The sequence below is a fragment of the Austrofundulus limnaeus genome, unplaced genomic scaffold (assembly GCF_001266775.1).
Source record: "Austrofundulus limnaeus strain Quisiro unplaced genomic scaffold, Austrofundulus_limnaeus-1.0 Scaffold18, whole genome shotgun sequence".
Lineage (NCBI taxonomy): Eukaryota > Metazoa > Chordata > Actinopteri > Cyprinodontiformes > Rivulidae > Austrofundulus > Austrofundulus limnaeus.
The window spans coordinates 2,093,882-2,120,710 of record NW_013952420.1 but is presented as its reverse complement, the minus strand read 5'-3'; the positions used below and the strand labels follow the sequence as shown (position 1 = coordinate 2,120,710).

At 37.2% G+C, this 26,829-nt stretch overlaps 1 protein-coding gene across 1 annotated transcript in view; it reads right to left on the bottom strand.

The window, feature by feature from the left end:
• The window catches only part of LOC106514228 (CUB and sushi domain-containing protein 3), a gene marked incomplete in the record, with an annotated part of 356,940 nt that overhangs the window by 52,564 nt on the left and 277,547 nt on the right, over nt 1-26,829 (bottom strand). The window contains 3 exon segments of the mRNA XM_014003387.1: nt 1,526-1,708; nt 11,222-11,398; nt 16,727-16,912. Coding sequence (XP_013858841.1) covers nt 1,526-1,708; nt 11,222-11,398; nt 16,727-16,912 — 546 coding nt within the window.

Genomic DNA, 26,829 nt, shown 5'->3' with positions numbered 1-26,829 from the left:
GATTTAGATTTTATATAGATAGGATCAGGACAAAATTTGGGAAAAATGCCTTTAGCTACGCTGCCCCTTCCACATGGAATAACTTTCAAAATTATCTGAAACTACAGTTACTTGTACCTATAGGTCAGTTTAAACCAGCTTTACATGAGCTTTATCTACTATCACTGATTTGTCAATGCTAGGCATTATGTTTTATGATACTGGGTACATTTTGCACCATGTCTTTTATGCTGTATCTTTTGTTTTTATATATTGTATGTTATATTTTTATCTGATATATTCTCTATGTGACTTGGATTTGTTGTGTGCTTGATGTTTTGTTTCTCCCAATTCACACAGCCTCTTCCTATGAGTGTCTCTGGCACCCGCCAGGCTGACATTGTAAATAAGAAGTTATTCTTAATGTTTTGCCTGGTAAAATAAAGGTTAAATCAGAAAACTAGATTTGTTTTTATTGCCATTTGTTTTTAAACATTTTTATATTTTTACAGTATGTAAAACAGATTTAACACCCAGGATTTTTTTAACTTAAGTTTTTGTTTTTTTTCAGGTGATTATAGCAAAACACTGATATACCATTGCTGTGCCACTATAGGAGATGAGAAAATTCACATTATTAAAACTATATGTTTTTACATATTTTCTTGGGTAAAATGTTCTTTTAAACGTGTTTGTCATTTTGCTTTGTGGGGAATATAATTGTTCTCAGTTATTATCCATTTCATTAAGGAATTAAAACAAAATGTGATAGAATCAGGATAAAGTTAAACCAAGAGTAAAAAAAACCCATTGTTTTGCTTTCTTGAGTAGAAAGTGTATATGGTAGTGCACATTAGGGGCATCAACACTTTTATTTACAATGCTCGGCTTTTTCAGTCCATAGGTTCCACAAGAGACAAATTCAAATGTTTCCATTTTGGAAAGCATTCAAAATGTTTTAAAAACTATCTGGTGAAGATGGAGCTTTAGTCTATGATCAGTGATACAACAATAATGTATTGATGAAGAGGTGGAATTATGTCTACAAACTCCTGCTTTGAGTAGTTGTTTGAAAGACAGCCCCTGCTTCGCCGCCCCTTTTCCATGGTGTAGTGTCAGAACGGTCGGTGTAGGTACGGGTCTGTACAGTTCGGACCGGATGGTTTTCCACTGATGTTCTAGTCCGGTTCCAGTTGGTGTTTTGGGCGGTTGGTGGAGGTGGTTTTTAGGCATTTTGAAAAAAAGTTAATGGGCAAAATGAGAGCTGGAAATACATTTGATGAATAACTTCTGAAATTTGAAACATTTGCAAAAATTTAGCCAATCAGTGACGAACATTTCTGACGTCACATTTTGGTGTCAGCTGGGGCCGGTTGGAACCACAGTGAAGTAGGTACTAAAAAAATGTGCCGGTTCCATGGATCTGGCCTAATGGAAATGGCTGTGAACCGTACCAAACCGTACCGAAACTACACTAAGTGGCACTAGTGGAAAACTCCAACATGAGTATAGCACAGAGTACAATGTGTGTTTTGTGGATGCTTACCTTGGCATATTGGAATGGCTCCACTCCAGGTTCCATTGTTGGTGCAGGTCCTACCCACTGCGTTTTCTCCTCCAACCATCACATACCCTGGTTGGCATATGAACGTCACATTCTGGCCCACGGTGACATCATCGCCAAATCTGAGTCCATTAGCTGGAATCCCAGGCTCACCGCAGGTGATCACTGTAACCGGTAGTGGAAAGAAGCAGACCTTACATCCAAAAACAGGTTGGATAATGTGAAATGAATAAAACACGAGCTGCACCATGAAAAAAATTGAAGACAAAATGAAAGCCATTTCTCAGTAAAGTGGCTGACGGAAATAAATCTTCCTTTGTGTCATGAGGAGAGAGTAATGAGCAACGTGTAAAGCAAGCCTTTTTCCTGAAAATTTTAAGTTAAACTGTGAAGACTTCTTCATTGCGCCACTGTTTTATTTATTTTTTCAAAAATATTACACTTGATATTTTGGAATAAAAGCTATTAGAAAATGTGATGGTACAGCATTTCCGACTAAATATTTGTCAAAGAGAATTTGTTAAAAAATCTAATAAATAAATAAATAAATAAATAAATAAATAAATAAATAAATAAATAAATAAATAACATTGACAAGATCTAACTGCACTTATACATACTATTCTTCACCATGAGAATACATTGTTACTGCAGTGAAAGGCTAAACTTTGTACAAGAAACTCAGGACTGAAAGATCATCAATAAATAGGAGGTAATTGTGCAGCAATGATTAGTACTTGCTAATTGCTCCCCTGCTGTCTGTCACTTGCAAGGTTAAAACTGATTTAGAGCAGCTGTAAATTGATTCAACCTATTCACTGCTGTCTCTACTTACTGTACTGTAAGAAATATTGCAATGTTGCCTTTATGGTCACTGACAAGTTATCATTTAGCCGCTGTACAAGAGTGAACAGACCTGTGTGGAACCTGGCTCAAAAATTACTTGAGGATTTTTTTTTTTTATTAAAACTTTAAGGTAATTTACCCTTTTATACATAAAGTGCACATGTTGGATAGACATGTTAGACTCGCAATATATTATCATTACTCTAAATTACTACTTATAAATGGTATGATGTTAAGATCATCTTCTTGTAAGCAGATTTTACAAAGAGTTCTAACAATTAACTTGATCCATCATAATGCTGAAGTGACCAAAAATGAAAATGACTGAAATTAAATACATATTAAATAAATAAATATACTGTTTTTATGGTAAATAATGTTGAAATGACTTTCAGCTACCACCACGGTGAGTTTTAGCTCAACACAAGTTTGACTGAGTTACAGTCATTTTTGTGCTGGCTAATGCTAATTAGCTGCAAATTACAAAACCACAACAAATCCATTAACAACAACAGAAAATGCATTCGGAGCTCGTTTCTGGCTCTTCCTATTAAAGTGGGTCGTCCTTCTGCATTGTCAGTCACAACCCTGTGAATGCTCACAATGAGGGACTGTGTCAAAGTGATAACTCAGTGCAATATTCTGGTTTTCCAAAACTGACAACTTTGTACTGATTTGTCATTTGTAATATATTGAATCTGACTGTTTTATTATTGGATAGAATTTAGTGTAATCTGACTTGAAACTGGATCTATTTTAGACTGAATTAAATTAGCTTGTACTAATTTGATATGATTTGGACTTGTTGCGATCTTGCACAGTGCCCTGGGAGGACTTTTATTGTTAAGTTTATAAATCAAACAAATTAAGTCAAAAGGGTTAAAAAAGGTAATAAAATTGAATGAAAAGCACTGTTTTATGTATATAAGTGAAAGTTGTTTGTACAGGTTATATCTATGTCTTAACCCAGCAGAGACCAAATTTTATATGAAGAAAACAAACAGAAAGATGAAGAAATAAAACACACCTACAGTAAAAGCAAAGGGTCTGTGTACTTTTTGGTGATTCAGTTTTCATTTAAAAAGATATTGAAAATTGAAAAGTGGTTGGCAATTCTATTTTAATTTTATACTTGAAAAATTGGAACACGGCCCATCTTTTTATTTTTCTCAAACTGGAAGTTTAACACAGTCATTATCAGACTATTTAAGATGGATCTATAAATAACTTTAATAACAGGCAGCTGCCTGTAAATAAATAAAATCTAACTAGTTTTACATTTCATTGTATTTTTACAAAATATTTAGTGCTAATTTCTTTTTTTAACTGTTTCTCTAGCTCCTCCTTAAAACATTTGATAATGTGATGAATAAGCATGTTTTACTTGATAACAAGCTAACCGGGCAGCCACAATTATAAAACCCTAGCTAACTAGTTTCACATTTCACAGGTGTCACTGATGATTCAAATTGTTTCCTGGAGCTTCTGGTGCATTTAGCACATTAAACCTTTCTCCAAGAGGACCATGGAGAGGAACTGTAAGACCCAGCAGGTTCCACACTGGACAGTGTCAAGTTGCCTTGAGAACAGGGTTAAATGTTTGGTTTGAGGAAAATAAAAAAGACAGTTTTCTTGTTTTTTGAAGTATAAAATGAAAATAGAATAAACATCTGTTTTGTTGTTTTTCAATAACTGTTATTGAAATAAAAAAAGGCCCAAAAAGTACGAAGACTATGTTTAGAACTGTTGCCTCGCGGCAAGAAAGCCTTGGGTTCTATACCCGTGTCAGTCCAGGGGTCTTTCTGTGTGGAGTTTGCATGTTCTCCTCATGTTTATGGGTTTTCTCCAGACACTCCAATTTCACCCACAGAATAAAAAAAGCAAAACAAAAAGAAATGCAAAAGAAATCTGTAATATTAATGGGATTTGCATAGTTAAATAAAGGTTAATAAATAAAGTAAAAAAAAATAGAAAAAAATAAAAACTGTGAAAGATTGCTAGCCTGTTAAATTGTCCTTCGCTTGGCTTCATATGAGGGTCTGGACTCTTGGCTATAGAGAAGTGATTCTTGCTGGAGGCGTGGCCTCTGCTGAAGTTTAAAACGATTGGATCGGTTGGTTGCAATGTGTGCGTGCCAGCTCCACTGTGAAGGAGGCTAAGCTGAGAAGCTAACCGGAAATCACGTGTGCTGTCAACAACTCTTCTGAGAGGAGAGAAGTACCGAGCCGAACAAGATGACTGTAAATGAGAGCTGCTGCTTTGTCAGACAAATATAATTTATTTGAATGTCTTATCAACACGGACTGGCTTCATTCACTTCCTCCACTGCCGTATGCTAAACTAACTAGCAGACACTGCTCAGAAAATCGACGTCGTTCAAAACTCCTCCTTCTGTTTGCTGATTGGCCCAGGTAAAATAAACTACAAGCAGACACTGTGCAGAAAATCAACAAAGTTCAAAACTCCGCCTTCTGTTTGTTGATTGGCCCAGGTAAAATAAACTACAAGCAGACACTGTGCAGAAAATCGACGTTCTGTTCTTTGATTGGCCCAAATAAAATGCTCCCAAAGAAATCCTTGTCCATGGGAGAAATCCCAGACGGAGCAGWGAAGGGAAACTAGAATTGAGCGGAGCTGCGTAGGAAGGCAAGGGCCAGGCTGAAAGATTGCTAATGAAGTTACAAAATCAGCTTTACATCTACATTTACATTATGAGTAGCTGTCAGTCCAAACTGGTTTCTTCATTTTTGGATGTTAACTTTTTTTAATCAAAGCTGAAAGTTAAAACATTCCAATAATAAATTAAAGATTTGTAGGAATGGGTTTTCTTAATTAAAAAAAACAACAACAAATTGTCAGTGTACTTGGCTGCCTCTCAAGTGGCAATTCAAATTATTTCAAAGGTATTCACTTTTATATATAAAGTGCAGTACATGAATTAACAACAACCACACTAGCTTTTAACAAAAGACCTGATCAACATATTTACATCTACAGTCTGAATTATATGAAAGAGACATCTGTACTGCTGTTATTGTTATAGAAACAATTACCGTGGGGTTTTCATGTCCACAATTTAAAATGTTAATAATTTTTTTTGTCTAATTAAAATGGAGGACCTAATTGAAATAATTACTTTGATAATATTTTCCCCACGCCTGCTCTTGGCCGCTTCTCATGGCTAATTTTCTTCAAAATAAACAGATGGTTGAGTGCTGGCCGACTCCGTTGTCAGGTCCTCACCCGGTGCCATCTCTGATTCAGTTATGGTTGCCAGTCTCTCACTTGATTTTTCATAGTCCTTGCATTAATTTCACACGCCACGATTTATGCAAACTAATTAGAACATCTAGTCTGACTCGTTCACCTTCGTGTAAGGAGCCAGCATGACGCATATGCCTCAGCTAAACGCTGCTACTGTAAATCAATTTGTTGATTCTCACTCGCTGCCAACCACTTCAACACTTGTGTTTGTTTATTGCTGCGTGGGACCAAATTGGTGTCCAAAAAAGGATTTACTTGGTAAAGATAAATCCTAAATGCAGTCTTGGGTGAATGAAAGTGGAATTCTTGCTTGAGCCAATAATGAATCAAATAAATACACATATTAGTTTTCCCCTCACAAACACTGATTTTATGTCAAGTAACAGCAGAAAATCAGCAGCCTTGATGCTCGCCTGAAATGTACTGTAATGCTATTTGTTGTGCGTCTTTTTGTTCACTTGGATCAATCCCATATTAAAACCTCCAGAAAGGTTTCTCCACACAGCATCATGTAATATGTGTCAGAAGAATAAATGGCTGTGCAAATGGCAATTATTTGATGCTTGAGACGCAGTCATTTATAATATGCCTGCAGTGCACACTGAAACTAACCTGTCAGCCATATCTGATTTTCTTTTGACTGCACAGGCATTGTGGGTAGTAAACTACTTTCTTGGGCTGTCATCTCACACATGAGGATATTTGCACACTCGCACAAAGTGCTACCTAGCCAAGCAGAAAGTAATAGCTACTTGTTTAGAATCTGTTGCTTGGTTTAATCTCTGCTTTCTGCCCAAGAAGGAAACACAATTCCAGACCAAGCTCCTGAAAGCTGTGGTACAAAATGAGAAGATTACTATAATTCAGATTTACTAATAAATGCAAAAATGCAACGAGTGGCACTGGCGCTGTGCCAACACAATTTTCAGTCATGTAAACATTTCTTCACATTAAACCTTCGACTCAAACTTTTAACTGGGGTAGTTCGAACATTAATGCAAGGTACATCATCAGTCTTCACTATCCCAATAATAATAATAAAAAATTACAAAAAAAAAAACATTTGAAGTGCTAGAAAAGATATTTGGAAAAGAGTTCTTGAGAAAGGTGATCAAAAATCAAAAAAAGCTTTTGCCTGTTGTTCATCGATTGGTCATCCCCAATTTGGAGAAATAAAGGTTAATTCTGAGTGGACCAACAAGCAAATGGCTAGTCAGAGTGGGACCAAGACCAATGAGGACTGTTAACGTTTTAAAAACAATGTTAATCTTAGAATGTTATTTATTTCTTTATTTACCGTTATTTTACCAGGCAAGTCCCATTGAGATCTCAGATCTCTTTTTCAAGGGCGGCCTGGGTCTAAAAGGAACCTATTGTACATCTTTTGGAGGGTGGGGGAAACCAGAGTACCTGGAGAAAACCCACGCAAGCATGAGGAGAACATGCAAACTCCGCACAGAAAGACCCCAGGTCCGAACCGGGGATCGAACCGATGACCTTCTTGTTGTGGGGCGTCGGTGCTAACCACTGAGCAGTCATGCCGCCCACATTCAAAGTTCATAAAATAGTTCATAATGATTCATACATCTATCTTAAACACATTTACATGCTCATCAGTTACACGTTACATGGTCAAATATATGAAATTCTTTTGCATTTTTTTAATCACTAATAGCTGCGGTGGCAGCTAGCTGTAACACTTCCGGTGTCTGAGCCATTTCTAGCAAGAATTTCAACAATTCTGATGGAATAACATCCATCCATCCATCCATCCATCCATCCATCCATCCATCCATCCATCCATCCATCCATCTGGATTAGTGATGTCCCAATACAATTACTAGTATTAGTATCGGGCCTGGTACTAGCATCTTTACAAGTACTCATACTCACACAAACTACCCCAATAGAGTCTTAGGTGATTACAAAGTTTTCAACCCATAACACAAATTTACTGAGTCGAGCCTTAGCTACTTTTCCTGCACTGTCTTAAATAGTGACAAACATCACAGACATACATAAAAAGAAAAATATATATAGTTTAGTTTAATTCATTTATTCATTTCATTAAAAACAAATAAAATATGACAACCATTGCCCATATTTAATTTAATTTAAATTATCATTTTTGTCTTATAACACATGCTGTAAACCAAAATTATTTATAGAAATAGTTAGGGTGTGAATTCTGATAAGCATCAAACATATGAAAATATGTTGAATAAATTACCAAAAGGTTTTATTTATTTACAATCCTCAACTGCATTTTCGTTGATAAATTAACATATTTTAAAATCGTTCACAGAACTGTCCACACCATTTTATCAGCCTGCTCTGGAAGACAGCTTCATGTTTATTTTGTTCCAAGCAACATAGCATGAAGCTAGTTAAGCCTAGTTCAAGTTAGTTTAACCTTACTAGTTAAAACTCTATGAATCCAAGCCTTTATTCATAAAAAAATAAAGAAATAAACTGTTCATTCTATATCATTTAAAGGAACATTATTATCAGCTTTATCTGGTAATAAAATGCATGTGCTTTTAGAAGACACTGATAATTTCACCAGTTTGGTTGTGCAAAAGTCAGAAAAAAGAAAGTGCCACTGTGCACCTCAAACTCAGAAAATGACAGACTATATTTTGAAGTAAAGTGAGAATCTGCATACAGACAGGCGATCATCTATCACCAACATTTATCAGAATAACTGTCACAAACTGGAAGTAGATATTTCTACCCTTACACTTGGTGTATTTATGGGAGTAAGTTTGTGTGTTTTTTTTACTGTTAAATGGCTGTTTGTTTCCATTCTGAATCAAAATGACACATTATCATAATTTAAATATGTCTCTAAGCTAGAAACAGCTGGCTTGAATAAAAGACAGCTCCAAACACTTTCAGCAGATATCAAACACACCCGTCTCATGAGAAAGTGGAAAAGGAGAGGCAGGGAAGAATCAAAAAGAGAAAACTGTGTCTATGTAAATGTAAACGTTTATATCTGCTTTTCTATTTTGAAATGGGAATAATTCAAGTCAGCACAATGTAGAAAAGGCACAAACATATTTTTTCAAGTTTAACATTACAGCATTTTCCATTCAGAACAGACTTGTTCTTAAGAAAATTCGCCATTTGGGGGAAAAAAGATTAATTTATGAACAATTAATAGGAAAAAACTTTCAAAATGGGATATTGTAGGGAGGTGAAAACCAATGAATATTGTTCCTGATGTAGATAGCTCTTTGAGCAGCATTAGTTCAACGAAACAGAATTTATTTCTGACAGAATTGATTAAATAACAACCAGAGGTGGAGTTAGACATTTTTGCTAGGGGTGGGACAGGGGTGGCCAAGGTGTTAATTAGTGGGGCACAGGGATTTAAAAAAATCTACACTGGTTTGAAATTTAAACTGGCCACCACAGCTAAGTTTAAATGGTTATAATTCAACATTTTAAGAGCTGAACAAGTGAACTGCTTTGTTGTGGTGTTGCCAAGAATGAAGGCTAGTCCCAATTTAAGACACTTTCTAATGCTAATTTTGCAAAGGATTATAATTCAGCCATTAAATACACAGATTAAATAAACCAAATCTGATTTCAAATGGAGCGCTCTTAGAGATACTAAGCTGTAATTTAATGTGCTGGTACCTGAGAGCGATGCCTAGCAGATTTTAAAATCAAATAAAAGAATTCACGATGTCCATCAAAGCTAAATTTAAATGGCCTCAATTCAGCAAAATTGTTATAAGTATTGAGCTGAAATTTGGTGTGGTCTAATTGTAGCCTTTATATTAATTCCATCTTGATGCGATCCCCACCCCCGCTTGTCCGTCATTTGGGGGTGACTCCTGGGGTGGCCAATCAGGTGCAAGGGTGGCACTTCTTGCCACCCTGGCCACCCCTCTGGCTCCACCCCTGGTTATAACTTGTCCAAGTTGGAGTAAAATGAATTGATGTCACCAGAAGTGCTACAGCTTGTTGCTGCTGCTATTTCTACTCGCAAGCAACCATAGAAGTTTGTATAAATAATTGTGTAATAAAATATGTGATGTAAAGGTTTCTAATTACTACTCATGCAAACTATAGCAATTTAGAGGCCGTTCAAAGAGCTTTCTACAATAAAATACTTTTTCATAATCTTTCAACAAAAGGTAACTTCAAAATGTTTGACCTGTTCTTTGAGGTTAGAAATTCAAAAAAGAATTCTGTACTGTTTTCTCTTGTTTTAACCTCATTGTCAAAGCACTTTGAGCTCAATCATGGAACATGATCTGTAATATTTATGTTTTTTTTTTAACTTTTGAATTTATGTAGAATGCAAAAAATGAAATATAAAGAATAGGAACAATCTGGATTATATCTAGTACCCAGCAAGTCTATTAGATATAATCTGAAGTTTTCCAGTAGTTGTATCTTTCATATCAGTCTACCCCAATAGAGTGATGACTCTGAAAAACAGTAGACATAAATCACAGCTACAGTCCATTATAAGACAAATAGTCTTGCAGAAAAATCTATATTTACCATTTATCACATTAAGGGCTTCATGGCTTTACTTCAGTTTACTGAGTAAGTCACTTTTTCATGCACTTCAGCTAATTTGCTAATTCCTTAACATGCTCCATAAAATTCATTTCTCAAACAGCAAGAGTTCGAAAGAGAAAAAAAAAACTTTTGTCTTTCTCCTTGAAAGTGTTTTGTGACTTTGATCTGCTACGCTACATGATCGATTTCCCATGAACCGTGAAAATGATTGCCTCCCTAATGAAGGCACAATGAGCCAATCCCAGCATTTTAAGTGTTGATGTCCCTGAGATGACCAGTAAACTTTAATGTGAAAAGTAGATAGGAGAATACGTTTGGGGATGAGCAGCTTTTAAAGTAAAGGGGGAGGGAGGGGAAAGGGAAGAGAGCTTTTCTGGATTTCTGCACATTTGACCATTACTATTCAATCCAATTTTCAATCGTTTTTTCCTTCCCCCTACTTTCCTGTGAATATCCCTCTAGAGACCTATTTTACTTCAGAATTGAAAATTATGCCCATACCATTTATCTTTTCCTGTAATACAATAATAAGCTAAAGGAATAGGAAGCAAAAAAAATGAATATGGTAATTTTCAGAAAGGAACAATGTGTAATTTTCTTTGATAGTCATTCTGGTGCAAATTAAATATAGACTGGCATCGTTTTTAATTACTGACAGACTCATTTGCTGAGATCAAGACAATAAAGGCTGCCAGTTTAGACGCTTTGCAGTAAGAGAGATTTCAAGGATTTATATTTTTACCTTTTTTTTTTTGCTACAATTGATTACTCAGAAAGCTTCATTTTGGAAGAAATGGGAGCAACATTAAAAAAAAAAAAAGAAAACGGTTTATCAGCTCATGTTCAGTTTCATTGTTCAGCATCACACAAAGAGGAACAGTAGCTGTTCTGGTTTAGTATGCTAAAAATACACTAACGTCACACAAAGAATTGGATTTTTTCTGCCTTGTACAAAGTAAACACTGCGAATCTGAGTGGCCTCTTCTCCTCACCCTTCTGCCGTGTATTTGTGCGGGCGAAACTCACTTGTACAATTTGGAGCTGCGCCCGACCAGGTCCCATTCGCTAGACACTGGCGTGTAGGCGACCCCGTGAGGAAATATCCCTCCGTGCAAGAATACACGATGGAGTGGGAGAAAGCTGTGCCGTCCACGCGGGAAATGCGTCCGTGAGCAGGGGTACCTGGATTCCCACACTGCACCGCTGCAATACATGTGGAGGGGGGAGGAGGAGACAGGGTGTGAAGGTCAGAGGTGTAAAACAGTAATGGATTTTTCTATATCAGTGATTCACCATCTGATGGGTTAGTTACCCCTCCCCAGAGGTTGGCTGCAAGACTACATCGGAGCATCTCAAGGTGATTGAACTGCGATGAAACTGCCCGTTCCTCTCATATTGTGTTCGTGTGTGTGTGCGTGTGTGTGTGCATGAGTGTGTGTGTGTGTGTGTGTGTGTGTGTGTTAATATTCATTATTAAAATAACAGCTGTTTTGCTTCTGATCTCATAAATCCATGTGGTTTCTCATCTCAGTCTGATTACTGCTCAGCTGGAGGAGTCAGTAAAAGGCTGAGAGACCACACAGGCTTGTAGAGGAAGTTTGCAGTTTTCATGTGACAGTGCAGTTTCTTTCAGAGAAGCTTTGAGCCAAACCAGGAAAGAACCGATAATCGATATGGCATCACAGCTTTATAAAAAAAAACAAAAAAAAAAAACAAAAACAAATGAGCAGCAGTGGTGGGCAAAATTCCTCTGCAATAATGACGAGTCATCACTTAATAAAGTGTTGTTTTCTCATTTTAAAGTTTTGTAATCACTGGCGAAATTGTAATCCAAAACTTTATGGTTCATGTAGTTATAAAAGCTATAATGCCGTTGACGTGTTTGTTCATTAACTTAGACTTTTGCTGACTTGTAATTGTTTTAATCTCTATATTAACTGTTGCCATGACCTTTAGAATGAGTAGAGAAATGTCTTATTAGATGTTTTGCTCAGAAATGTTGCAAGAGTGATGGCACAGCTATGAATCTTTTGACTTCCTAAACTGTTTACTTAGTTTGCAAAGAGCTGTTGCATTTATGACACACAGGTGAGATTAGCAGACAACAGTCCTCAAACAATCTTTGTCTTGAGTGTCATCTTTAGATGCTAGTACAGGAGGTCACACTTAACTCTCTTGTAGAAGACCTTTTAAAAGCTCAATAGCTGTACAAAGAGTCAGTTCATACTGCTGACATTGTATGAGATTGTATGTTGTCTGTACATGAACTCCTTGCTGCAAGTACTGTATATTGAGCTCAGTAACCTGATCTGTTGCTTGTTCGTCATTCCTTGTGTCAAGTTTCTTGATAAACAATTTATCCAACAGTACTGTTTTTGGTATTTATCTCTGCCTACAAAACCAAACAGCATTTTGGGGATAATTAACGCCTCTGGTCGGCAAACACTCGGGTATCAGTAAAATGATAAGTGTCCAGATGCATTTTAACAATCCAGGTAAAAAAAAGTTCAAGTTATTCTAGAAACCATCCAGAGCACCTACTTAACTTTTTTAGTTAAATGATAACCTAAACTTAGATGTGTAATCTTTCTTAAAACAAACAGTGCAGAAAAGTAAAAAAAACTGGGTCTTGATGAAGGTATTAATTTAATCTTTTTCTGAACAAATCTTCCAAAATGTATCCCCGAAGAGCTGAGAAGAGACGAGTTTGTTTCACAAGTCTGTCTTTTCCTCCAAATCACGTCTAATTACAAACCTGATCTGCTCTCTCAATCATCTAATTGCCTGGAAAATGTGGAATAGTGAGTCTTGTAGGAGACACACGTGCTGTTAGCGTGGTGGTGATTTCTCATTTACCTGGTATGAACCCTCACAAACGTCTCGGGGTGTGAAGACATTACTCAGGAACATCGTGTATCGCATCAGACCGGATGCTCAGACTGCACTCGCAAGCATACGACAACGCATGTGTCTCCCGTGTGATTTTATCAACAATCAAGCATGGCAATCTTTTCAGATCCCCTTCTCAATAATTGAAGACAGCCGTGATGGCACAAAACGAGACCTTGATGGCCATGTGAGCTGGTTATTAAGCCGAATATTCACAGTGACTGTTATCTGTAAATTGTAAAAGGCTGTGAATAATGGATGGATAAGCTTTAACACTATATGGGGCTTTAAATCACAGACAGGCAGCAATGAAACTCATTCAGGCTCCAGTGAATTCTGGCCTGCTCCCTCCTGAGTTGGAAAGATGGTTAAAACAATCTTTAAATCAGGATTTCAGCTGGGAGATAGAGGGATAAAAAGCCTGAGGCGGAGAGATGTGGGGTAAGAAAAAGAATGGGAGGGAAAGGCTGAGCAGCGACTACGGTATAAAACAGAGAGGGATAGATGGAGAAGTGGATAGGGGACGAAGAGACAGATCGACGGCAGGATTAAAGCAAAGAGAAATCAAAGGAGCAGCATAGAAAGAGAGAGAATGAAGACAAGAAACAAGGGAGATGCAATAAAAAGGCAGATACACTGCAGAGAGGTTCAGAGGAACTGAGAATTGGCCTGTTATATTAAAAACGACACTGGCACGGTTCCAAGCTGGCGAACAGTAAGTAGAGGAGAGAAGAAGCAGTCAAACATTTGCCTCAATATCCGGTTGACCCTTGGGGGGTAATTTATGCAAGATGTGGAGCTGGCCTTCAGTGGGCTGATATCTTCAAAAATCCACAATGATTCATTTACCACAATTCAAAAAAAAAAAAAAAAAAGGAAAAAAAGTGGTTTTAGGTGCCTGGAATTAATGAATTTTCCGGTTGCTCTCTGAAAGATAGTCACAGTACCATGTGCTGGCAGAAAATACCAGACTGCAGCAAAGAGATGTTTATCCATCTGGTGAAGGACTGTGTTTGTGATTTTTTGAAAATCTTTTGTGTATGTGCTAGAATGCAGCCAATATGTTGCAGACAGTGTTTGTGTGTTTATACTGGATCTGGGTACTATTTGAAAATTTTATAAGCCACAGTTGATGCAGAGTTTGGTATAAAATCTTTTGATGCTGTCTTATCATCCTTTTTATTTTTTTATTTTTGGAAACCCTTTTTTAGACGTAATAAAACAAGCGCATTCATCAGTGCCGCATGACGTTTAAAAAAACATTACAAATATAGAATTTTACAAAGAGCAAGAGCCATGTCCTCTTTTGTAAAAAAAAGGCTCAGTTTAACAGTTACTATCACTTCTGTTTTTTTTTTTTGCTCTTTTTTGCATTTGTTGGAATAGAGTTTCAAAAATGGATTCTTGTTTTTTTATTCCAGTTCAAGAGGTAGTTGCTGTGCCCTCTGATTCCACAGGAAGAGTTGGACCCATGGCATAAAGCCTGGCTGCAGACAGCCTTGAGGTGGGGCCATGAGTGGGGTCTCGCAATAATTACCCCATAAAATATTATTTAGGAGATTCTCATTGTTAACCTGTGGATTTGAAAATTTGTTGAATTGTTCTGCAATCACTTAGGTTTTATTCATTTTTTTATTTTACCAATTTATTTGTTGATGCAACAACGTTTGAAACTAATGACAGTGAATGGGGACCTCCACTCAGGCTATTTTTAGAACGTTACTCACGTGACTATATCTGCTTTCCACTGGTTTGTGTTCAAACTCTTGTATGCAGCACTGGTTTAGCTGTCTTTAAACGTTAATAAATTTGAAAAACTAGCATGAAACTCCACCAGAAAGGACCGCAGAACATTATTCTACAGTACTTGTAACAGTGACTCAGGATACAGCCATCTACATGGGAGAAGTATTTTTTTGTCACTGTTCCCAACATAAGATACAGGCTAACAGCTGGATTCCAGATATGGGACGAGCTGAACCTAACTGGAAAAAAGTGCAACCACGGACTTTACATCTGCTCCAAAACTTTTATCGGAGGTTAAAAACCAACACAAGACCACCTGTACCCTATTCTTGAACTTCCGGTTGATAAACAGGTACAAAAAAAAACTTATATTGTTGTTTAATGTAGCCTACTGCTAACTTACTCGTAGCATTCATGTTAGCCTCATACAGCGTTCTACTGTGTCAGTCGCATAGGGTAATATTCTCAAATTTTAAACCTCACCATTTCTTTAAACAATGCATAAGAAGTTACTTGAGATAAAAACAGACACACAAGATAAATGTAGCTAAGCTAAGCTATAAAACATCTGTAAAAACACCAACCCTTTTAACAATTCAACTTGATTTCAAAGTTTGTAAAAGACCTTGTCCCTCCAGTTAACCTTTCAATTAAGCTTTCCTGAGATTCCTGGGGCCAAATGTGTCGAAATTCACTTCCGGAAGGTCTTTATTTGCTATGATATTAACAAAATGTCTGAATAATCATTTGAGAGAGTGCAAACAATGTATATAAGGGATATGCGTGATGTCACAAGTGAAGGTCCCCATTGCAGTGTTACTCAACGTCAGTCTGAAGACCACATTTTGGTGGTTTCTGTCTCGAAATATCACTAAATTTCTGGAATATTGTCCAATTTGTCATCATTTTTGCTTTCAAGCAAAAATGTTGACAAATAAATTGGGCAATATACAAGTGGACAATTCAAATCTAAGTGTAACTCATTGCTAATTATGTATTTTTGTTACTGCTGTTACACATCCCCACACCCCATTCACTCGCATGCTGCACTCCAAGAAAGTGAGCAGTGGTTATCTGGGAGAAGATGTCTGCAAAATTTTCAGCAATACAGTTCACCTGAGAAAATCATAAGGAATAGATTTATAAAAGAACATCCAGGAGAAAACATACAGGGACTTGTAAATTCTGCAGTGCTTCGCTTTCAGAGATGGTGGTGACTATGTCAAACATTTATCATGGAAAGGAAGTACAAAAAACTATGTGTAGGTGATATTAGTAAATCTAGTTAGCTAACATTGGCAAGCTTACAACACAGGGTAGGCTCAAAAATACACAAGTGCAATTATCATCTATCAATCGTTTTGTTATTGCCTAAATGCCACAATTAAATTTTAATACGTTTTTTGCCAATATTGCCCAACATTGGTGTACAGTATACTGTCTGTTTTAGGGCATAAGCATTTTTTATGGTTGTGGTCTCATCTTGGTCCAGCCCCTAGCCCACTGCAAGGGCTTTTTGAATTAGATGGATGCAAAACACTCCTACATAAAACACGGCATAAATCAACAATAAAAGCCACTCAACCTTTTGGCAAATCTGGGCTCTAACACTTTCTTCCAACTCTGTAGTTTATTTAGCAGTTCAAAAATTACTGCGTAAATATTTTAAATTGCATATCATCAGTTGCATTCTTACAAAGTAAATAATAGATGAACATATTTTCATTCAGAATGTATAATCTCTGAGGCAAAGCTAAACAACCTTGACATCAAACAAACAATACAACTAAGCAAATGTGAACATAGGAAGTTAAATGTGTTCTTATCTATGACAAAAATGTGCGGTTATTCCTTTCTTTTCCACTCAAATCATGTCATATAAAGGGTTCCCCTTACGCTTGCAAAATGGCTGTTTGCCCGACCACGTGCCGTTGGGGAAGCAGATCCTCTCTGCTGAGCCGTACAGCGTGTGCCCCACTGCGCAGGTGAAGCGCACCTTGCTGCGCACTTTGAAGTTGCCCACCACTTCCCTGCTGGCGTGGGCAGGTGTGCCAGGATCCCCACAGGTGCCTGAAGAGTCGCCTGCAAAAGAAGATAACCAGACACGAAGCAGTGAAAACCAGACTCTGAAGATGCCACCCATCTGAACTGTTTACCCACTCGTGTTCGCAGACGGAACGTTATAAATTGGAGTGGCAACGATTTACAACACGGTGTTCCTTTATGTCAAACAGACAGACGGCACAGGAAGTGTTTTTGGCTCAAGCAGCCCTTCAGAAAGCAACAAGAAAACAAAATGAACCAGCAAGCAGGCCTGGGGCTTTATCTTTTTTCTCTTTTTTTAAACCTCTAAGGTTAAAAGGACTTATATAAGTAAAGCACATTTGCCATTTGTCGCCATGCCAACAACCCGGCAGACCAACACTTCTGACACCACAAGCTTCCTGACCATAAAATCAGTAGGGCCGGCTTTAAAAGGCAACCAGCTGTGATTTGAGGAAATTACGAATACGGCTTGACCTCTGAAGCTACCGGTAAATACATTTTCATTATCCTGAATTATCCCCACTGTCTTTTATCCTGTGAAGGAACTTGCAGCTCTTTCGATGTCATCACCTTACATCACCTGTCACGCCTGCCTCTGCGTTCAGTCAGATAAAAAATGCTTTCGGCTGCTTATAAAATCGCTTAATCTTCCAATGTAGGAGGGAAAAACATCATTTTCTCTTTAAGCTACGGGAAGTGAGAAAAAGACAACTGGTATGGTATCAGATCAGCCCCATCTCCGTTAAAGAGTTTAATGTTGTGATAAGCAGCAAACAAGGCTAAGTGGTTTATTAGTCAAGACTGACATCTTGGGATGAGGGCAATATACTGTATGGATGAGCTCAGAGCAGGCACACGCTATCTCTGCTGTAGATCACATGTATTTCACATTTAGTTGTACATGTAGTAATTTTCAGTGTTTATAAGAGAAACTGTTCATGAAAAAAACAATAACCCATCAGTAAGAAACACTTCAAAATCAGCTAAAATTGAAAAAAACAAAAAAAAAAAAAACAACAAACAACCATCCAATTGGTAGGAAACCCTTTAAAACCACCAAAAAGTATCAAATACCCTGTAAAAAGGGCTTAGGAAGGCTGAAAACAACTCAAAAGTGAAATTCAAAATGGCCATCACGGCACATTGTGTCTTTAGTCACCTCAGTGTCACAAGCGGTGGTCACTGATGACACATACAAATTTTGGTGCAGATTGGATGATGTATTCGTGAGCTATAATTGTTCATCTATTGTAGGTGGCACTTTTAAGCACTGTTTTTATACACAAAATACCACATACAGCTCAGTTATTGTTTGCTGTCAGCCTTAGCCATGATATGACGAATATGATGTTTCCTGTTTAGTCAAAATTAAACACGAAAAGTCAAACTTAATTACAACTGGCCCATCAACAGCCACCATAACGCTCATGTGGCCCTTGGTGAAAATGAGTTTGACACCCCTGCTGGTTGTTTTGCAGAAATAAAATGAAGAGAAGATAAAGAAAAGAAAGAACAGTGGTTCAAAAGACAACAGCCGCATCATGAGCAGCGATACAGACATAAAAGCAAATATTCAAATATATATTTAAAAACAGGCAGCCTTTGTGAGGGATTTGCTCTTTATTGGTTTTGAGATTTTGTTTCCTGAGCTCCACACAAGCCCCGGCGAATCCCTCCCTGCAGGTTTGCCACTGCTCTCTGTGTACAGAGCGGCAAACAGCTGCTGTAATACTGGACGTGTTGACAAAGTCTTACAGCACAAACACAAACTTCATATCATCTGCACACATCCCACAGCTCATATGTCTACAAACTGCATTTGTCAGGTCAATGACTCACAGCTGAAGAGGATAAGTTTGTACGCGGCTGAGGTCGGCACTGAGAGCGCGTGGACGGCTGCATAAATATGTGTGGCTTTGAGAGGCTGAACGTGAGGCTTTATGCATCTCCCAGCAGGTACTTGCATACATTTGCGGAGATGTATATTTCACCTCTGTGTGTACAGATTTGTGTGAATATCTAACAGCAGCTATTAGTTCATCATTAGCCTCCGTCGGTCAGGTGACTCAGCATGCACTGTGACAGCTGTGATCTCACTAACAAGGATAGTTGGATTTGCTTTGAGTCTGAGTTCATGTCCATTCACCAGCATTCCTTTGTCAGAAAATAATAAGGCCTTAAACTCAGCTGCGCAACAGAACAGGACAAAAGGGGAACGGCTTGGCAAGCAGTCTCAAGCACCATCTGACTAATTAACAGGGGAGGGTAGACGAGCATGGATGGACAGATGCATGAAAGGTCTCATGGACGAGAGCTGCTGCTGATGCCAGATTGGACTTCTAAGGAATTTATAGTCCAATTTTAATATTTTTGGTTGTAAGTGGTAACTATTCTTGAAAACTTCCATTTTCATAGCAAATAATCTTGCTCAAATCATAATGGAGTACAGTTTAAAAGTCTTGAGCTACCTCACCTTTCTTTGTTTTGTTTCTGAAAAAAACAAAACAAATGAACTTTTAAAATCAAATTGAAGAAATTTATTAGTCATGTTAGATACTGATTTTAAAAGCACTACACCATTTCCATAGTTTTCCTTTTTAAGTATTGATTCTTTTAATCTATTGTTTGAATATTATTATGTCTTGATTAAAATAGGTTTAAATATATGCCTGAAACATCATGACAACACATAATAAAATGTTTATAAAAACATTGCTGTTCAGAGTGTCTGCGATTCAGCCGTAGGCCTGTAGTGGACGTACCAGGCACTGAAGAGCCAAGTATTTATAGACCGCGACTTCCAGTTTTCATTCAGCGTTGGTTTCGTGTCTGCACAGAGAACATTAAACCGGTGTTGAATGGTCCATTTCTTCCCATTTTAATCTACTCAACATTCATGTGGTTGTGTCACGATTTCAGTTAACGAACACTAAATTTTCTTACAAAATGAAAAGCGTTTCTTGACCTGAAGGTCTCAAAGTTTTTCTTTGGACATTAGCTACCTTTTCTCTCATTTTCTGAATATTAGCCCTGGTTTCTAACCATTCACATTGGGATGGGTATTTTTATTTATTTTTTTAGGCCAAATAATTTTGACCTCAAGCTTTAAAAGGTACTTCTGAACAGAAGGCAACTAGATTTCCTTTCTGGGTTTATAAAGACATTTTTTTCTCATGCTGTTTTTTTTTTTCAGTTCTGAAGGTGCTGGATAAGAAGAAGTCTTTCAGGTAAGTGAAAAAATAAAAATCTCTATGAAAGCAGGCCCAACAGCCTCCTGTTCAAAGACTTAGGACCACGACAACCAGAATAATATAATTTTGACATGTGAAATATATACATATAAAAGCACCTAACTGAGGAGATGAACCAGTGTTGTGTCTCTAAGAAAATCATAAAAATAAAGTATTTTAGTGAGTGTTGTGGTGTTTATGGCTGTGGTGGGTCCTTCGTTGACAGCAACCCAACCCACAAACAAAATTGGTTCTCAACTTTTTCAACACATTGACCAAAATGACCAAAAACAACAGAGATGGGCCAAAAAGGCACATTAGCACCAACAAGGTGCTTTCCAAAGAGCTGGTAACCTCTCTTGTCCTGAATCAAGTTCTTCATTTCCATATGTCTTTAAACTGTTCAGCTTTTGATTATTTGTATTTAGAATTTTTTTTGTCATTTTGCTTTTCTTGGTTTATGATCACAGTAAACACTGTCAGTAAAGATCAATTCATCACCCAACAACTCATTGGGAACCCCCTTTTTTAAAAAAAAGAAAATACACAAAAAAATTGCCTGTTGACTGTTTTGTCATTTTGAAATATAAATTAAAGACATGCTACAGTGTGTTTGGCAGGAGTGTGTGTCATGTCACAGGCAGTGTGCATAACGTTTGTGAAGCTTTATGAAATTTGTTATAAAGTCTACGTCTCTCAAAATCTCTTGTTGGAACTTTGATCAATGAATCTTATTGTTCAGCGTGAGCATTTATTATTTTGTTTACTAGGAGCATGTAGTCAGGTATTATGGGTAATTTACTTAACAGATGCTGAAGTAAGTACTGTATAGCAATTAGTAAATGTCAACCAGATGCTTTGATTGTGCAAGGAAACACTGAAAATGAGAAAAGTTAAATGTACATACGCATTATGACTTTGCCGAAACAAACAGCTCATTTCTCTTGATGACTCTGCAGCACTTTAGACATTTTTGCTAATGTACCAGAAAGCCAAAAGCCAGGTGCAAAACGAAGCACGGGCACTAATTTCACTCTCCTGACGTTTCCAGCATCACGACTTCCCTTCTTGTAAGCAACAGATGAACTCCAGCTGTGTTGCAGTTCCCCCATCTCTGCTGTAACTGTAACAGATGTTTACTGCCGAGTGTGAATCCATAAAGTCTCTTGGTGACAAGCAAGTGATTTACGGTGGGTTTTTCTCTCCATCGAATGCTGCTTATTTTATAGTTAATCACAGGCACTGATGCCATATAATCCTTGAAGATGATGTACTGTATTTATATCCAACATTGACAATAACAATAATCTAAAATGTCACAGTTATATAAAAACCTCCTTAAAATGACAATTATGTGCAACTAAAAATAAATGATTGAAAGGAAAATTTTATGATATTCATTGCACTCATTAATACCAGCATCTATTTTAAGCAAAATAATTGCCTCTGTCATCATAAGTTATACAATTAGAGGTGATTAAGTCCTACAGCCTAACGGACAAATGTTTCAATTGTAAATATTTGTTTTCAATTTAACAATACGAGAATAAATTAATGTTGACTTCTGCTTAAAGTTCTAACTTGATGTTAATTAGCTTGTGGATGAGATTAGTCAAATGCCATGACGCTAGTTTGTTATTTCATGTTTTCCCAAAAATATTTCAGCATATTAACTGTTTCCTCAGATGACTGGACACAACAGAGCCTGTGTTAATAAAACGTAACTGCTCTAATTGACAGAATAAGATATATAATGCAAAATTACTCATTCTCGATTTAGGAATAGCTCAGCTGCCAAAACAGCAGGATGTTAATCTAATCATCTTAATAATAGATTTATAATAGGGTTTTAAAAGCCGAAGTGATGAGAGGCAGTGATAAAAATAGTTTGCAGCAACACTTCCTTTTTTTTGCTTCTATAAAAAAACGGCAACAATAAATTCAAATGGACTAACAGTGTGCAGTTCATTTTGTACTTAACAAGCAAGCTGAATCAGGGATTTCACAAGACCTTGATGGTGATCTGTGGTAGCAAACACCACGGCCTCATGTACATGAAAAGTATGTATGCATAAAAAAGTGGAGTACATCATTTTATATACAAATGCTCATATGTAACAATAAGAAATGGCCATCAGCGGCTTCATGTTAGCTTCAAAGCTGGCAAACCCATGTTTTTATAAGTTTTGGTCTGTAGGAGACACCTATAGGGCATGTTGGGTGATATGAAAACTATTATTAGACACACCTGAGTGGTGTACTTTAGAGCAAGATTTCCTGCTCTGCAATAATGTTGAGATAGAAGTCAGAGTGTCAGAGGATCTAATATGAGTAGATCACCATAACAAGGTTTTGTTAAATGTCAGTGGAGCCTGGTTTATAGTCCATAAGAGGTGAGAATTTGTCTTGCTGGGATTTGCCTGGTTCAAAAAACAAATGGTAATAGTAAAATACAATGGTGATAGTAAATATCTTGGGCAGATCTCTGTGGCTTTGCTGACCGGGAGGGAGTTTTCCTCGGCCGAGCAGTGTAGGGACACGTTAACACACCATCTGTTGGAAACAGTGGTGATCTTTTCATAACAAATTTACAAAATATCTCTTCTCTTTGGTTAACCACAAAAATACCAGATTATCCTCCAATTCTTCCAATGATAATAAACATGAACTGTGGCAACTGTGCTGTTGCTGTGGTGTTGCTGTTTGTGTGTGATGTGGGCTGCAGAGGGTGGGCTTCCCAGAACATCCTCTGCAGTTTGAGTTCAGTATGAATTGTCCACGCGAAAAAGCATGTCTCACATGGGAGTAAACGCCATAGGCACTGGGTGGGACATGTCCCCCCCACTTCCAATATCTGTGTGGCCCACTTTTTTCAGCCGAAGCAGAAAAAAAAGACCTTTAAAAAATGTGTCCCCCACCCACACACACACACTTTAATGATGGTGATTACGCTCTTGACGTCTCACAATCATGTCATCAAGACTGGATATCTTACATCAACATATTCTTACTTCAGAAGCCATGTGCTAGATGTAGACATCAACACGTAAAATACCTCTAAAGCTACAACTTGCAGTTCTCAGGGACTTTATCACTTTAACTCATATGTGGGGTGGAACCACATGGGTGAACCTTGGATCTTTAGCCTTTGGTGCCTCTTACTCTGTATTTGTCACCTTTGAGTGAAAAATGTAAAAGAAAAAAATACATTCTGCAACTTTGGCTGGGTAATAAATGTGAGGCAGTACATTCAGGTGCATTTCCTTGGTATCTTAAAAATCACTCTACTTTAACACTGTTAAAGTAAATACAAATATAAAACGTGAATGGAGAGCATGAACTGTCTTTCTTGTGAGAAGAAAAAAGCTCTGAAACAAGTCGGCTTACAAACATTACCTTTGGTTAGAAAAGGTTAACAAATCAAGTGAACAGTCAGTGAAAGAAATCCATCTAAATGGTCAGGATTGCTTAAAGTATGACGAGAGGAAACAAGGCACAAAAGAGATTAAGGTGAATATTTGAGGTTTTTCACGTAGATTTTTTATTTTGCTTTTAGAAAACAACTGGAGAAAATATGTGAACTCTGTATTCAGCTAAAAAGTAATTTGTTTTCACAAGTGGAATATAATTTTTGTTAGAGGTCATCTTCTATATTCAGCTGTTTTAGCAGAAAAGCTAAATTTGTTTCAATATGTTTTTAAGTTGCCTATGACCTAATGAAAAAATGAATAGTGGGTTTGCATTTTTGTTTGGCACTGGCCCACCATTGGAAATCTTCCCTATCTGCCAGCAGCAGATGCATTACATAAACCACAGGAGTGCCTGCTCAGAAATGTTAAAACTGTTTTTGAATAGACAGTGAACCCGTGAATAATAAAAGGTCAAATACTTTGAGACCAAAAAGAAATTTAAAAAGAAAGAAAAAATCTTCAAAAACTCCACTGGTGGCTGTATTTGATGGCAGTAAATTGGCTCAGTTAGCTGATAGCACTGTAATTGGTTTTTAATGCCAAGGCACTCAGGTAAAACACCATTCTGGTGTTGAAGTTGTGTTCTTAATATTCAGCCCACTTAGAGTAAGTAACTCTTGAGTTATCCCTCTGCAGTGTAATTCTGGTTTAACTTTCAGAGATTTGGGAATTTTTAAGAACAACCAGTAACCAAATGAGCCATGTCCTTACAGCTTATTGACGATACACATTGTGCAATAATGTGCCTGTGTGTTTTGACTATAATTTGGCTCTTGGTTGCATAACAGATTTATTTTTGGACCATCAAAATCATTTATCACATTAGCACATCATTTTCAGCAGCAACAGTTCCACACATTAGTCAGGTGGGTTTGTTGTGTTCAAATTTTAGCACACATCTACTCATAGCAGGAATACAGACCATCATCAACCAAGCATCAATGCTGATTCAAACTTTGTAATTTTCTCTAATGAAAACTAATTGATGGAAAAAAATAGGCATGTGTGAGCTTTCACCCTGTGTACGATGTTATTTATCTTGGCTTTTGATAGTCATTGTATGTTTAATGTTCTTTCTTCTTCTTTGTATTCAATAGCATCTGTGTTTTGCTCAAATTAATACAGTATTTTACATTTTGAACATGCTTACAGCCTCTTTGCTCAAAAGGCTCCAGTTTTAAGCAAAACATCTTTATTATTTTTTTTTCCAAATGCATTAATCATCTGTGTTTTTCATTGTGATTAGGTGATGGTAATAAAATGATGCACCACAAACACGAAGCAACACTTTTATCCATGCATTTCTCTCTAGACTTTCATCATGGGGCCCATTTTTCTTTGTTTTTGTAAAGGTTTTTTAGGGCCAACATCAAAAACTGTTGCTTGTTTGGGCTCAATTTTGATAACATTTTATTATTATTATTATTATTGTTATTTTCCATTGGCTTTTGTTACTGGTGCACTCAAAAGTAAAAGGAAATTGGACTTTTCTTCATTTGGCTTCAATAACAATGAAATGGCAGCAAAGAGGATAACAAATATAATTTTCTTGTATAGATATGGATATGGATGCTAGACAAAATAATAAAAATAGCTGTATTAGCAAATTTTTTCCTGAAGTTATAAATAAATAAGCAAAGCTAAAACCAACTGCAAAGAAATGTTGCTTTCCACTTCCTTGGTACAGAAAATACAGACTGGTTTAAGGAGGAGATAAGTGATTGGATTTCTTTTATCCGTGGCTTAGAAAGTAACGTCATTTTCTTTACAATTCTTTTTCAATCACGAAAAGTAACATTTTCAGACAAGGTGGCCAAAAAAGTGACAGAACATTGTTGTGAAGTTTTTGCATTGGTTTTGGCATATGCAATTGATATTCATACTATCAAACCTAGAGAAAGTAAATAAAAAGTTTATGTGCCCCTTTTAAACTTTCTTCTTTTTAGTAATCAGCACAATGTTTGGGCTTATACACAAATTGGGTAAATAAAAAAAAGAATTGCTAACAAATTAAACAGTTCATTGTATAAAACATAAAAAAAACATGAGAATATAGAATGTGTGTGCAGCAACAGCAAGGTGCTTCTTTGTGTGTACTGCTACCTTTCTATGACAGTTTCTAGTATACACACCTACCTTGGCCCAGTAGTCTCTGCAGCGACCAGAGACCAGTCCTAATAAGGTGGATTTCCATTTTCCAGTTAGGGGTTTGGTTTTGGACTTAAGTGTGAATTGAGTTTAGGTTGGGGTTAGTTATCTTCTAGGAGAGTAAATGGCCATGTTTAGGCTATAGAAACAACTGGAAATGAATGGAAATCAATGCATGGTCATAACAAGGATAGAAATACAAACTTGTGTGTTTGTGTGTTTTTGTTACCTGGTGGGGACAGTTTTTGACCATGTTCCTGGTACACACAGCCTTGTGAGGACCTACTGTTCCTAATGGGGACTGAGTTTTTGTCCTCATCAGTGGGTCAGGCGTTAGGTTTAAGACCAAGGTGTGGATTGAGTTTAGATCAGGTTACATTTAGAGTCAGGTATGTACAGTGGGGATTAAGTTTAGGGTAAGGAGACAGGGTTATGCTATAGAAATGACCAGTGAATGAGTGGAAGTCAATGCAAAGTCCCCATGAGGATAGAAAAACAAATGTGTGTGTGGGCCCATGTTTTGCTACTTGGTGGGGACGATTTTTCAGGAAAATGCAGCCTCGCGGTGGCTGAATGCTCTTTATGGGGACCAAAGCCAAGTCCCCCACAAGGTGTGAATTAAGTGTATGCTAGATTTAGGGTCAGGTAGGTACCGGAGTGATTAACTTTAGAGTAAGGGGTCAGGGTTAGGCTATAGAAATGACRAGTAAATGAATGGAAGTCAATGGAAAGTCCCCACAAGGGTAAAGAAACATAGCATGGGGGTGTCTCTCTCTCTCTCTGTACTTGTTTTTGTTACCTATTTAGGACCGTTTCCAGTATATACACCTATCTTGTTAAGACCATTAGTCCTAATGGGGACAAAAGACCAGTCCTAATATGGTGGAACTCCATTTTTGGGCTGGGGGCTGGGTTTAGGACCAAGGTATGAATTGAGTTTAGGTTAGTTTTAGGGTCAGGAAGGTACCTGTGAGGTTAGCCTTAGGGTTGGTGGTCAGGGTTAGGCTGTAGAAATTACTGGAAATGAATGGAAGTCAATGAACGGTCCTAATAAGGATAGAAACACAAACGTGTGTGTGTGTGTGTGTGTGTGTGTGTGTGTGTG